The 14,416-nt window shown below is 37.8% G+C and overlaps 1 protein-coding gene across 1 annotated transcript; it reads right to left on the reverse strand.

The window, feature by feature from the left end:
- On the reverse strand, positions 1 to 7,746 carry rgs9bp-c (regulator of G-protein signaling 9-binding protein C). The gene is given in 3 exon segments (NM_001092768.1): positions 1 to 1,226; positions 4,108 to 4,417; positions 7,450 to 7,746. Coding segments are annotated over 3 exon segments (756 nt in total). The 5' UTR covers positions 7,546 to 7,746; the 3' UTR covers positions 1 to 876.
- Positions 7,747 to 14,416: the final 6,670 nt, after the last annotated feature.

Consider the following 14,416-nt stretch of genomic DNA (forward strand, 5'->3'; position numbering starts at 1 on the left):
TATTTTACAAAGAATATGTTTATTGACTTTTAAACAAGGGTGGCGGATGAAGTGTATTACATCATTGCAAACAAACATTTCTGAGCTCTCCATCATATATGTGCATACAATGAGGCAGGGGACAAAGCCTTCCTTTTCAGTAATGGAACTATTACAGTATTGCAGAGCAGGCGTCAGTTTTCAACGCGCACTTGCGTGAGCGTCCAGAGGCTCCCAAGGGTGCACCCCCCCGCATCCCCAGTATTCCACTACTGTTCCCTATGTGTCCTCTAGAACATATTCAGAGGCTAAAGCTGAACGCAGAAGACCCACCTGCTGATCACCTGTGCAGTTCCAATTACTAATATTCTTTATTTTTGTTTAAACCACATTAGTGGAAAAATTCCATGTTCATGCTATGTTTCAAACTTACAAATTCCTGTGTCACAGAGGTTATTTGTTGTGATCAGTGTAAAGATGTATTTAAATGTCAAACATTATAATCAGACATTATGTCAGCCATTATTATCGTGCTTCCTAAAGATGATTACACATTCTGACTGATTTAGTTATGCAAAGCCAACTAACTCAACTACTTATCCAGGTGTCACTAACACAACTACAGATCCCGGTGCCACTATAAATGACAAGTATGGTACATTGATGTGTTGGTATGCCATCTGTGTGAGTGGTTCCTGAGTGCCCTAAAGCTGTGCTGATGGCACTTTAACACACCTACTATATCCAAATAGACTATCCAACGTTGATCTATTGTTTGACTGTTATTTATGGCTTCCCACATATTCTGATGTTTTTTGTTAGTAAACATTTCCATGGACCAGTTTTTATTATTTGTGTGATAGAAATCGAATTGCTTCATAAAAATCAAAATCTGCTTTACAGAATAGAATAGAGTGTAATAGCTACAAGGGCTGTTCCACATAAAAGCAAGGACACAATTAACTGTCCGTCACTGCAACAGCCCTTACTATTGCTTTCTTCTTCTGAAAGCAAAACCACTGATGATGAATCATGGGTGCTTTTAAGCTCATCATTCATGCGTGTGTTAGCTTCTACAGTCCATCTTAAAACATTAACTTTCATCTCCATGTCAGTGATCATATTATCCACTTTCAGAATTTCCTCCTCAATTTCTTGGTACTCCAGACTTGCCTTGTTTGCTGGCGAGTCACTGTAATTGATGTTCTGGACATTCAGTGCCCTGGAGGCTATAGCTGAAGTGTTTCCTACAAACAGAAAAGAATTAATAAATATCCTTATAATTTATTGATATTGCACCAGCCAGTGCCTGGCTAGCCTACTATATGAAAACAAATTTGTTAAAAAATAAATGTAAAATCCTTAACTTCATTGATAGCTCTCAATTTTGTAGTGAGCCATGTTTTGCTTTGAGAAAGGGCCACTTTACCATGTAAGTAGTTATGATAGGCCACACCTTGATATAATTGGTTACACACCCTTTCCCCAGGGCTTATTTTATGAGTTGACATCTCTGTTTTAACCTATATAAATATATATATATATATATATATATATATATATATATATATATATAGTCAACTACAAGAGGTCCTCTGCACTCAACCCATTATCAATATATTTAAGATAGAGACATTTTGTGCATACTGCTACTAAAAAATGCCTTACCCTTTAAACAACACAGGGATTGTTTGTCCATATATTGCAATATATTTAAGCTGGCCAACTACGTCAAAGTCATCCCATATCTGGCCAGTCCTACGCTTAATTTTCATCTGATTCATTAAGAATTCAATTGCTTAATTATACATTAATTATACATTTTACAAAGGGACTAAGTTTTACCTGCAACTTACTAGCTGCTTTCAAAGTAAAACTCCCAAACTTGCCTGCCCTTTTATTAGACACCAGTGGGATCACCTGACTATATAAATATATTGCAATATATGGACAAACAATCCCTGTGTTGTTTAAAGGGTAAGGCATTTTTTAGTAGCAGTATGCACAAAATGTCTTAAATATATTGATAATGGGTTGAGTGCAGAGGACTCTTGTAGTTGACTATATGTATTTTGTGGTCACACCCTCATTGCACCCCCGCCTAATGGTTTATATATATATATATCTGCACCAAAATCATATGAAATTAGTCCCCAACTGGGGTATTCTCACCGCTTTACTACAGAGGGCAATTATTGTGATTTAATCCTCACTCATTAACATATCATGCTGCAGTAAATTTTACAATTTCTGCTCAATTATATCTGTGATCCTAGTGGAATGCTTCGCAAAGAAAAAATTTTGTGCACACATTTTAAATTTGTGTGCTCTGTTTTGCTTAGGTCAGTATAGATACACATTTTTGTGTTTTCAAACACAATCTTGTGTGCACCCCAATTTTTTGTGTGCACCCCAATTTGTTGTGTGCACTGGTCTCAAAATGTGTGTGCACAAAAGGAACATTAGACACCATTAGTGGTCCTGTGGTGAGAATACGCTTGTGGGGGAACCGATTTCTTTCTAGACCAGTGGTAGCTCCACAGGTCCCTTCGTGCCCAGAATCAATAGGCACAGCACACTTGCACCTTAAAAATGTTTCGTTATTTTTTCTAAATATTGCAACAAAATGTTATATTGTGCATTTATACTTAAAATGTAGTTCTATAACATTGAATGCATATTGTACTCTGACAACACGAATTGTATTTTGTTCAAATGGAAAACAAAAAGTATTTTGCATTGTATTTCTGTAAATGAATGCATAAATAAAAATATTTCAAGAAAAAAAAAAAAAGAAAAAATTGGGCTCAGATGTCACTCGCATGACAAACCGGAAATGATGCCAGGCGAACCTCCACAAAATTGCTTCTGATTTGCTTTGATGCAATTATGTGCATGCAACACAATTATGTCAAATGCCTGGCCCCTTTGTGACCACAATGGCACTGGGATTCTGGGGTTAATGCTGCACTGTGGGGAAAACACAAGGTGATTTTGCTTGAAACCCCCTCAAGACATTCAAGTTCTTCAAAATAGTGCTCGTCTCTTCCCTTAAAGGACATGTAAAACCTCCACAAATATGTAATCAGTGGACAGCCTCTTTGAAATCTTTAGATGCCTGCCACTCTGGTTGTTAAAAGGTTAACTGTAAGGCTGCACTTAGAAATCCTTCCCTTCTTCTAACCCACTCAGCCCCCTGCCTCAGGAATTTGCTTTTGATTTATGAGCATGCTCAGTTCTTCTCAGCTCAGATTACTAAACACGCCCTTCATTCTAACAGCCAATGAAGAGATAGCATTGCTGGTTCCGATAGAAACTCTAGCTGTCTGATCCTATTTTTTTTCTCCTGAGCTCAGCTTAACCCTTACAGTGCTCAACCTCAGCAGAACTTTTTTATCAAAGTATGTTGTGCCTGTGTAAACGTGCATTCTGCATTGCATGAACTTTACAGCAGATGTGAATGTTACTGATGATGTGTCAGAGGAAAAATGGCCGCCGGGTGGAAGCTGCTATTTGTTTTAGGAAAATATGATGGCATTGGCAAATGTAGGAGTATATGAAGTACAAATGATGTGACTTGGGTGGGAAAGATATGCCCAACTTATATAAATTCGAGGAAAATGTAGGCTTTACATGTCCTTTAACAAGCTCAACAATTGACAATTCTGACCCCTAAATTGCACTTCAAAAATTGGGCACTGGTGGGTAAAGAAACCACCTTCTGCTTACTGCTACTGTGCCTTGTACCTCAAGTCAAATTTTTAATCCAGCACAAGGTACAGTGTGCAGCAAGATCCTGTAAACAAATGCTTCTCAGTGCTCTGTTGGCCAGATCATGGCAGCAATCGGATTACATCACTTTACGTTTAGCCAAGGATATCTCCATGAGCTACTTTTACTGCTACAACTGCATCTGGAACCATATCATAGAAGTCAGCTCCACCCCAAAGAACTGGGCCATTGTGCATTTGTAAACTGTTATCAGTAAAATCTATTAATCTAAAGCACTCTGTGATTATATCTATGTGATGAGCCCATTAATCCTGTACACAGAAATGAACATTATACTGTTACTCTCTTTAAAACCATATAATTCCCTGTCTGAATTTACATTAAGCTTCACCTTACCTGTAGAGCCGGTCTGAATAGCAGGCTGATTTGTTGATGAATGAGGAAGGGCCGTTGCCAACTCATACACCTTGCACATGTCATTGTGGAAAAGCTCAAGGCAGCTGGAGAACTCAACCCACAAGCGTTCTAGCTCCTCGCAATCTTTTTTTGAGAGCTTTTTGTCTCGAAGGGCTGTAGTCAACTTGTTTCTGTTACATACTGCCAATTCTTGGGCCCGTTCCCGAGTTCTCCTCAACTCATCACGAAGGTGAATGCTATCAGATGAACCTCCAATTGTAAGGACCAAGTGCCTATAGCAAGCTACCACCTTACAAAACAGATAAACAGAAGATAAGAAACACATTTTTATGTGTGGATACATTCATTAAATGTAAATAGTAAATGTAAAGGTAAATAAAAAATGGGGGGAAAAAATATATAAATAAATATATAAATATATGTATAAGCTATGGAGGATGCCACAGCTGCAGCAAACATGGTATCCTTCTCTTATTCATATTAAAGGAGACCCGTTACCCACGCCTAAAAATCTGTATAATAAAAGTCCTTTTAAAATTATGAAACCCAAATTCTTTTTTTTATTAAAACAACCATACTGGTTATAAACTCATGTAAAACTCTCAGCTGTAAATCATATATTCAAAGCAACAGATTTTAAAATAATTTTGTAGATTTATGAAAAGGTACAAGGAAGCTCTTGGCCACTAGACGGTGCTTTATAGTCTAAAAGACTGATTTACTAACATGCTAAACTAAAACTTGTGCCATTACCAATAGCAACCACAAGATTTATGCTGTCAATTTCGGATCATTTTAGCAAATTGGTTGCCACTGGTTAGACCCCATCGGGGGAATGTAATAAAAGTCGGTAACGGAAAAACTAAAGTTATGCCATTGCGTGAACAAATTTTGCTTTGTGCGAATTTAATATAGCTTTTGCGAACCCGGAAAACTGTTAAGCGAGCACTTCAGACAGTGGAAGACTTTTTATAGTTTGCCCCAATGCGCAGTAAATGTAATAAAACTTCTTACTGAAAAAGTCGTTATGTATGCTCCAAAAGATTACGACACCTTCAAGCACTTCTCAAGAGTGCGCAATTTAAATTCGCAATGCAATAACAGTTTAAGGAACAATATTACGTTGAGAGATGTGGATTTTTATTCTTATTGGTGCGAATTGTTTTGCGAATTTTATTACATCCCCCCTGTATATGGAATTTAATATGGTAGGTACTGGGTAATTTCTGTTTTGCTTGTCTAGCTGGTACAGCAGTGACTGGGGATTTGTCCACATAAATGGATGATCATTCAAGCCCTTAAGCTACTTGTGGCTTTTACCTGGAAAGAGCAGCTTTGTATACATAGTACTGTAACCTAAGTAATACCTATTTTTTTAACATGCAGCTTTGTCTAAAGATGGCCATACACAGGCCTATACATGCTGCTGATTTGGTTCCTCCGGACAGGAAGTTGGCAGCTTATTGGTTCATGTATGGAGGGTTCATCATTAGCCTTTTAGGCTCCTATGATCCTGTTGTATCAGCACAATTGGGCCCAGCACATAGGTGGACAAATTAGTGGATATTTAGGTGCATGAATTACTTAATTCTGGATTGTTGGGCCATATATTTATTTCTTCCTTATACTTATGTTCTCACAAGTATTGTTTTTAATGATAATTGGACATTGTGAATGGTTGCTTTCATTTAAACTATACATTGGCACACAGGACTACTTCAGGAATTTTTAGAACCATGTGTTTAGTAGCTTGAAATGTCACCTATAGATTTGAATGGAACTTGCCTGTCAAATGATTGTGTCAGCACTGATAAGCATGGCTTGAAAAACACAGTGACACCTTTCCAGGCTACTATCGCCTGATATGAATGCTTGTCATATGATTTTCAATTAAACCAATGCAGGCTTTTTGTGGCACATTGGTGCTGCATTTACAGCCTTCTAAAAGCGAGGCACTTGAATCACCCAAAGTAGCTATTTGTGCCATTACCCATGGGCTAGACAAAAGTCCCTGGAGTCACAATACTGTCCTGTGTTATGGGCTTAACATGCAGTTACATGCAATTCCATTGCTGTCACTTGGAATTAACATCAGATATCTACATGGTAAGCTTTATTCTAGTAATATTAAGCCCTGACGTGGTTCACTATTAAATATGGTTATAATACCCTAACAGTCCCCGCAAAAAATTTTATTGCTCTTTCTTGCCAGTTATAATGTAGTAAGGTAGAACTCCAATATTTAATTCCTTGTCTTATAAAGTAGTAGATTCAAACCTGTTTTACGGTTCCCAGCCGATACTCTGCATGCTTACTATTTACCTTGTATTTGACTTGTGTCCTGCACGGATATCACTGTTAAGTGGCTGTTACAGATTTAGGTCTCTTTGGAACATTCTGCTTATCTCCTTTCCATACACAATGGGATTTGGATTTCATTTAAAGAAGTCTAAAACCTTTCTGAACTTTTACAAGGCAGAATTGTTCACATGCTAGGGATTAGCATATCAAGCACTCCAAATAAAATATGATTATGGATAACCTAAAGATGAGCAAATGCTAACAGTCTATTGATGCAAAAAATATATAAATAACACAAGAATCTGGGGCAGGCTAAAGCTTACAATCCATATGCTTAGACTATATTCTTTGTTTTTGTGTGATTTCTTAACATTAATTGTCATTGCAATTTATAAAATATATGGATCATTGTATGGTGCATGTTGTATATTACTATATTCGTACAAGATGCACTGCAACTTAGTCACAGCCTCAAAGGCTTACACCTAATCAAATAATCCTTTATTATCTATTTTTGCCCTTCTCTAATCACTGTTATCTCCTGAGAATAACCTTTCAGTGCTATCCTTGGAGTAACCATGAATTGGTGTTGCATTGTGGTGAGATAATATAAAAATACTTTCATTTATGTTACTAAAATTATAATATATAATATTATAATTTATACTGTAAAAATTATAATACTGTATATTATACTTTCTATAGCATCTTTTATGCAGAAAAATATTATCCACAAAGATCCAATAAAGGTAATGCTATTTTCCATATTGTACTATTTAGGCAAAATGTTGTACTTTAGACATGAATATGCTTTAATAATAAGCCATAATAAACATGATGTTAAATATATAGGCAGAAATCCATGTTAATTGCAGATATTCCCAGCGGGATTTTTAATTAATTTTTTTAGGAGCCTTAAAGCACAGTCATCCACATTACAGAAAGGCTCCTTATCAAGAATCCATGGGTGCCAAGCATGTTACTAGATCCCATACCCATAGCCTTATCATCAGCAGTTACCTTGTGGAGGGATTCCACTGCAGTTATGCATTCTTCTTTCACTTTCTGAAAGTTCACAGTTCCTTCATCAGCTACTTTTACATTCTGGAGAGGCATTCTGATTTTGTTCTTCTGAGAAGTTTCCAAGGTTAAATCCACTGAGGTCTGGAAGGGTACATGTTGATTTTTGCTCTTCAGGATCTTCTAATAGTTTATCTTCACAACTGAGATGCTGTTCAGTTTCTAATAACAGCTACCTAAACCCATTTGAAAACTCTTTAACTATACATCTTTATCTTGACAGTTTATAGATGTTTGAATGTTGGAAAAGAGGCATCTTCCTTGAATTCAGCGGAGCAGCAACCGATAGGGAGTGTAGAAAGATAATCCCAAGGATTACAAAAGGAGGTCCTAAACTACAGTGAAATGACAGGGCCTTCTTAATCTCATTAGCTCAGACTCTTGTTTGTAAACCCTCTGATGCTTTACATCGTCTCACATAAGATTAGCATTGTCTTAACTCCTCAGATACCAGAGAGACCTTTATTCTGAACAAAAGGTCAAGGAGATTCCCTTAATGGATTAGTAACCAAATGTCAGTGATATTTCAAGAGAATGAAAACTCAATTCTTACGAAAGAGACACATGTGGCGATTAGTCGCCTGGCGACAAATCAACTCTTTTTCAGGTGACTAATCTCCCTGAACTGCCTTCCCCGCCGGCTAGAATCTAAATCGACAGTGGTCGATGGCACATGGAGCACTTCGTTGTCTGAAGTTGCCCGAAGTTTCCTCGTGAGGCAACCCCTAATGAACACATTGCTGCTGGACACAGGCAGCACAGTATTTATCAAATAGCCACATATGGGCACTAAGTTCGAGTCAGTATGAAGTGTGTAAATCACAGTGGTTTGTACAATATGGTTTAATTGATTGATGCTAGACTGGATATGAACTAGAAAACTCTGGGGTTGTTTGAATAGTGCCCTTCGCTCCTGCAGACCCTGTGACTATGGGGGTGCCCAAAGGAGAGTGGGACCTGGTACCCATGCCCCCACCTTACTCTCCCTCCTGTTTGCTGCTACATCTTCCCTGCTGACTGCCCTCCTGTACCATTTTTTCCAAGTGTGGGGCAAAGCACATGAGTAACATTTGCGTGCAGGGGCATCCTCAAAATGTTTTTTCGTGGTGGCCTGGAAAAGTCATTCTGCTCCATTGTGAAATATGTCTTTTGCTGGTGAAATGTCAGAGAAACTAGAATATAAAAGGGGAACTAAAGTCTAAAATAGAATAAAGCTAGAAATGCTGTATTTTGTATACTAAACATAAACATGAACTTACTGCACCAGAAACTAATTAAACAAATGATTTATGTTTTCAAAGTTGGCTGCAGGTGGTTGTCATCTTGTAACTTTGTTAAACATCTTTACAAGACCAAGACTACGCACATGCTCGGTGTGGTCTGGGCTTCTGTTGGGAGGTTAAGTTTAGGGATCATCATAAATTATCAAAACAATACAAGTCAAATAATATCTGCCATAGAAGCTGATACAGCAAGACTGCTCAATAATCAGAATATGCAGACTGCACTGGCTCTGTGGATGCAAATCTCTACACTGTTGCCAGCTGCTCTGCAGGGAACAAACAAAGCTGCTTGAGTTCTGGGAAGTAAGGTGGGGGGGACCTGCAGAGCAGGTAGGGACTGTTTTCGATCTGCAGCTGTTAGAGCAAGTAAAACGAAAGGGGGATTTCACAATGTCAGGTTTATTATAAAAACGGTACACACATTTTTTAATTAAGGTATATTGGAGAAAGATTTATTTTTCATTAAAGAAAATTTTTCTGCCTCTACATCCCCTTTAAGAAGCAAATAGGTGCTGCATACGCAAATTGAGCATACAAGTTGTGTGTGGACTCCTAATTTGCTTTAGAACGCTGAATTTTTTACCACGCTGGGTATCTAAAGAGCCTATGCACCACTACCAACTAGTTACAACTGTGCATGTGTGATATCAATATAGATTTTTATTCTGCATTTACTGCATTGGTATTTGTTATATACAGGCCCTAGTTTAGTTCTGGTCTTTGACCAGAAGATGGCAGTAAATATTAATTGTTTTCTGACTGATTTTACCTCACACATTACTTTTCATATTATCTACTTTTGATACAATGTTATTACCCCAAATTCATAAGTAACACTCCTTATACAAAGTAGAAAACAAATTATACAGTATTCAAATTCAGAAGGCACATAAGTAAAAGCAGGGTGGGTACCTATAAATACCAATTGCAAAGCATTAAAGGGCAAGTACTACAAAATTAAATATACAGTACATGACCTAAATATCAATCAAAATCTGACTCCGCCTACATGAAGAGAGGGGCATAGTGAAGAGCAATTTGATAATGTCATCCAGAATGCTCAGGGCTTGGGGTTTTTTCTGTAATTTGGATCTTTATACCTTAAGTCTACCAAAAAATCATGTAAACATTAAATAGGATTGTTTTGCTTCCAATAAGAATTAATTATATCTTAATTAAGGACAAGGGTCTGTTTAATTACAACAGAGAAAAATATTTTTAAATATTTGGGATAATTTAAATAAAATGGAGTCTATGGGAGATGGCCTTTCCGTAATTCAGAGCTTTCTGGATAGCATGTTTATGAATAAAGGATCCCATACATCTATTTAGAAGGTTTATGAGTTCCAGTTATATATATACTGTATTTCTAGAGTTCCCCTTTGCTTGCTGTACAGCTGAACATCTAGGGGAACACCCATGTCTGCATGATGTTCATTGTGTTACAACTTGACAAGTGCAACAATTGTACCTATATTAGGTCATTGCCTCACCTAGGGTCATTACACACATTGGATCTCCAGGTTTTATTAAATTGTTAATGTTGGTGATAAAATACTTTAAAAGAATAGGATACTAACAATAGTATACTGGTTATCATAAAATCATATGAATACAATGTGTTCCTGAGTTTATCTGCAGCAGCTTCCTTGCAAGTGGTCCAAAAAGATGAACTTCATTCTCAAAAATTAGTATGACCACCAACATACAAGGGGAATGTCGAATGAACAGTATACACCCCTTTTCAACATGAAAAATATGTACAGTTTTTGTTATTTCAGACACTAAACAGGAATAAGCCAGTTTTATTTTAGCACTTCCTGTCCCAAAGAGCAATGGATGATCTGATAAAACTGAGGAAGCCTCTGATAATGAGCTGCTGAAAGGCTACTGCTTAAGGGTAAGGGCACACGGGCAGATTCGGGGAGATTATTCGCCCCGACGACAAATCGCCTCTTCTTCAGGGCGACAATCTTCCTGAACTGCCTTGCCATACCTTCCCGCCGGCTATAATGAAAATTCGCCAGCGGAATGGCACTCACGGCATTTTGTTTTCCGAAGTTGCCTCACGAGGAAACTTCGTGCGACTTCGGAGTGCCACCCCGCTGGCAATTTTTCATTATAGCCTTGGGAAGGTAGTTCGGGGAGATTGACGTCCCAAAGAAGAGATTTGTCGCCTGGGCGACTAATGTCCCCGAATCTACCCGTGTGCCCTTACCCTAAAAAAGTAGGTTTGTTTTTGTTAAAGATAACAGTAAATTGTCCTGTTTATAAAGGGAGGGGGGAGAATGTTCAGTAAAAAAAGCCCAACTTTCAAATGAGTGCACTGCTATAGAAAGGCTATGAAACAATTTTTTTTAAATTAAAAGAATAGGCATTTTCAACGTTTATTTATTGTGCAGATTTTTAACAAATATGTTTTTAGGTGTATATGGTCCCTTTAATAAATAAATACTATATAGCCAAAAGTTTCATCATGTTTATCTTTATCTACAGCTTAGGGGAAATAAAACCTGAAATCTAAAATACAGGTTACCCTTTTTAATACAGATATGGGATCTGTTATCTCTTATCATTATCCACAATGCTCCAAATTACAGTTACCATTGCAGTTACAGAAAGGTATCTCCCACAGACTCTATTTTATACAAATGATGTCAATTTTGAAAGTGATTTAATTTATGTTCTTTTATCTGCTTTCTGTTTACTAGGGTCATTGTATGTTAGCAACAAGGAATGGTCTGAATAACAGACGGGGGGGGGGGGTGAATAGAAAGTTAAGTAAGTATCAATATGAATAATATCAGAGCAAAAGATTTTTGGCTATCTGGTCAGTAACTTTCATTTTACTAGCATTACCAACAGTTTCCACTGGTGCATTTAACCTGGTTAGAAAAAGCAAGATCTACAGTTATGTGAGTGAAGTAACAGTTGAAATGGCAGTAGGATACCTTCAGAAAAGGACATGGTAAGTGGAATGCATTATCACTTATCACATGGGACAAGCCCTACAAATTGGAACTGTCCCATGGAAATCAGGACAGGTGGGAAATATGCAGCTAGAACTGCAGTATTTCTACTAAAGTTACTCTACATGCCCTGATTTTCAGCAACCCTATAACATTAATGATCCATGCATTTAAAGTTGTCTACCATCTTGATCATGTTAAGGTGGCAGATAAAAGCTGTCGATAATTGTTCTTTAGACCGATTCGGCAGTTTATCTGCCCATGTGTGAGGGCTCCCGACAGGTCCTCTCGATCGATATCAGGACAAACATCGGCCAGATATCGATCGGTCAAGTTTGATTTTTTTTTATGCGGCCCTGCGACCCCAGGGCCGAACGTTCGGATTCATCCGATATCGCCCTGCCGTTAGTGGGTATATCTGGTTACGATCCACTCGTTTGTCGACCTTGCCCAACGATCGGATCTTATAGTGTATGGCCACCTTTAGGCCATCTACTGAGTGTAGGTATCACTGCACAAGCTCAGTGAGCTCTGGACTGCTGTTGAAAAGCTTTACGGGTCAGAAATCATCAAAACATTAGCAGAAAGTGAGGCTCCATCTGTCACAGGAGCTGACACTAATTATTAATAAATCTGATGCAGACTGCACTGGTTTCTATGGTGCTATGTAATGTGAATCTGAATTAATTACTAATCAGCCTTGTTTTATGAATTATATATTGAATATAACATGTATATTGTGAGTCAGCCCCTAAGCTCAGGTAAATGACAGCAGCCCAAAGTATATACTGTGAATCAGCAGAAAGATGATACCTGAGGCTTCTTAAGAAACTCATATACATTTATCTCTTCTGAGATACCCATTCATTTAACAGCCTATACAGTTTTAGGGGATTGAAAAAGAAGACATGCAGGATACATTAATTGATATATTTGTTTATTTTATTAATTTAGTCATTTTCAAGCAACAATGTACTAGTGTAATAAATGTTAATGAGCCATTTTGCCTTATTGTTGTTGTTTGTTAAAGTAAAGAGAAATATAAAATAATTTACATAATAATATTATTAGCGCAGGAAGTGTAGGTGCATTATGAACATTGACTGAAGAAAAAAAGAGTAAAGGTATAAAGCATTCATGTTCACCTTTATATAAAAGAGGCCTATTGGGTTCTGAGTACAGTACTTGCATATTCAATTGTGAACTGACAGGGAATTTGTCACTTAACAGACATGTTTGAAAATGTACCTGAGCCTGGAAGACTACACATGCATTGATTATTTTTGAGCGAACCTTTAGCCATAATGTATAGGAGCATGTGCATTTTAATGGACCAGCTAGAGCACTTCTAGAGGTACAGATAGGTCTGGACTAGGGATGTAGCGAACGTCGGAAAAAAAGTTCGCGAACATATTCGCGAACTTGCGCAAAAATGCGAGCGGTTCGCGAACGGTTCGCGAACCCCATAGACTTCAATGGGAAGGCGAACTTTAACATCTAGAAAAGACATTTCTGGCCAGAAAAATGATTTTAAAGTTGTTTAAAGGGTGCAACGACCTGGACAGTGGCATGCCAGAGGGGGATCAAGGGCAAAAATGTATCTGAAAAATCTGCCTGTGTGTGCTTGGAAGAGATAGTGTAGGGGGAGAGCTGTTAGTGATTTCAGGGACAGATGATAGTAAGCTTGCTGGCTAGTAATCTGCTTGATACTGCTCTGTATTGGAGGGACAGAAGTCTGCAGGGATTTGAGGGACATTTTAGCTTAGGTAGCTTTGCTGGCTAGTAATCTACTGTTCTCTTTAAACAACTGCCATACGTTGACCTTGTAGGCATTGTTTGCCCAGTTTTTTTGGACGCAGCCACTGAAGCACAGTTGCCAGAAAAAATATGCCATATAAATGCTGAAAATAGTAATTTTTCGCCATACGTTGACCTTGTAGACATTGTTTGCCCAGTTTTTTTGGACGCAGCCACTGAAGCACAGTTGCCAGAAAAATTATGCCATATAAATGCTGAAAATATAAATTTTTTTGGTTGCAGCCACTGAAGCACAGAGGCCAGAAAAATTATGCCATATAAATGCAGAAAATATGCATTTTTTTGGTCGCAGCCACTGAAGCACAGTTGCCAGAAAAATTATGCCATATAAATGCTGAAAATATAAATTTTTTTGGTTGCAGCCACTGAAGCACAGAGGCCAGAAAAATTATGCCATATAAATGCAGAAAATATGCATTTTTTTGGTCGCAGCCACTGAAGCACAGTTGCCAGAAAAAATATGCCATATAAATGCTGAAAATAGTCATTTTTTGCCATATACGTTGAGTCAACGTATGGCAAAAAATTACTATTTTCAGCATTTATATGGCATATTTTTTCTGGCCTCTGTGCTTCAGTGGCTGCGGCCAAAAAAACTGGGCAAACAATGCCTACAAGGTCAACGTCGTTGACCTTGTAGGCATTGTTTGCCCAGTTTTTTTGGCCGCAGCCACTGAAGCACAGAGGCCAGAAAAAATATGCCATATAAATGCTGAAAATAGTAATTTTTTTGGTCGCAGCCACTGAAGCACAGTTGCCAGAAAAATTATGCCATATAAATGCTGAAAATATAAATTTTTTTGGTTGCAGCCACTGAAGCACAGAGGCCAGAAAAAT

This window comes from Xenopus laevis, chromosome 6S (assembly GCF_017654675.1).
Source record: "Xenopus laevis strain J_2021 chromosome 6S, Xenopus_laevis_v10.1, whole genome shotgun sequence".
Classification (NCBI taxonomy): domain Eukaryota; kingdom Metazoa; phylum Chordata; class Amphibia; order Anura; family Pipidae; genus Xenopus; species Xenopus laevis.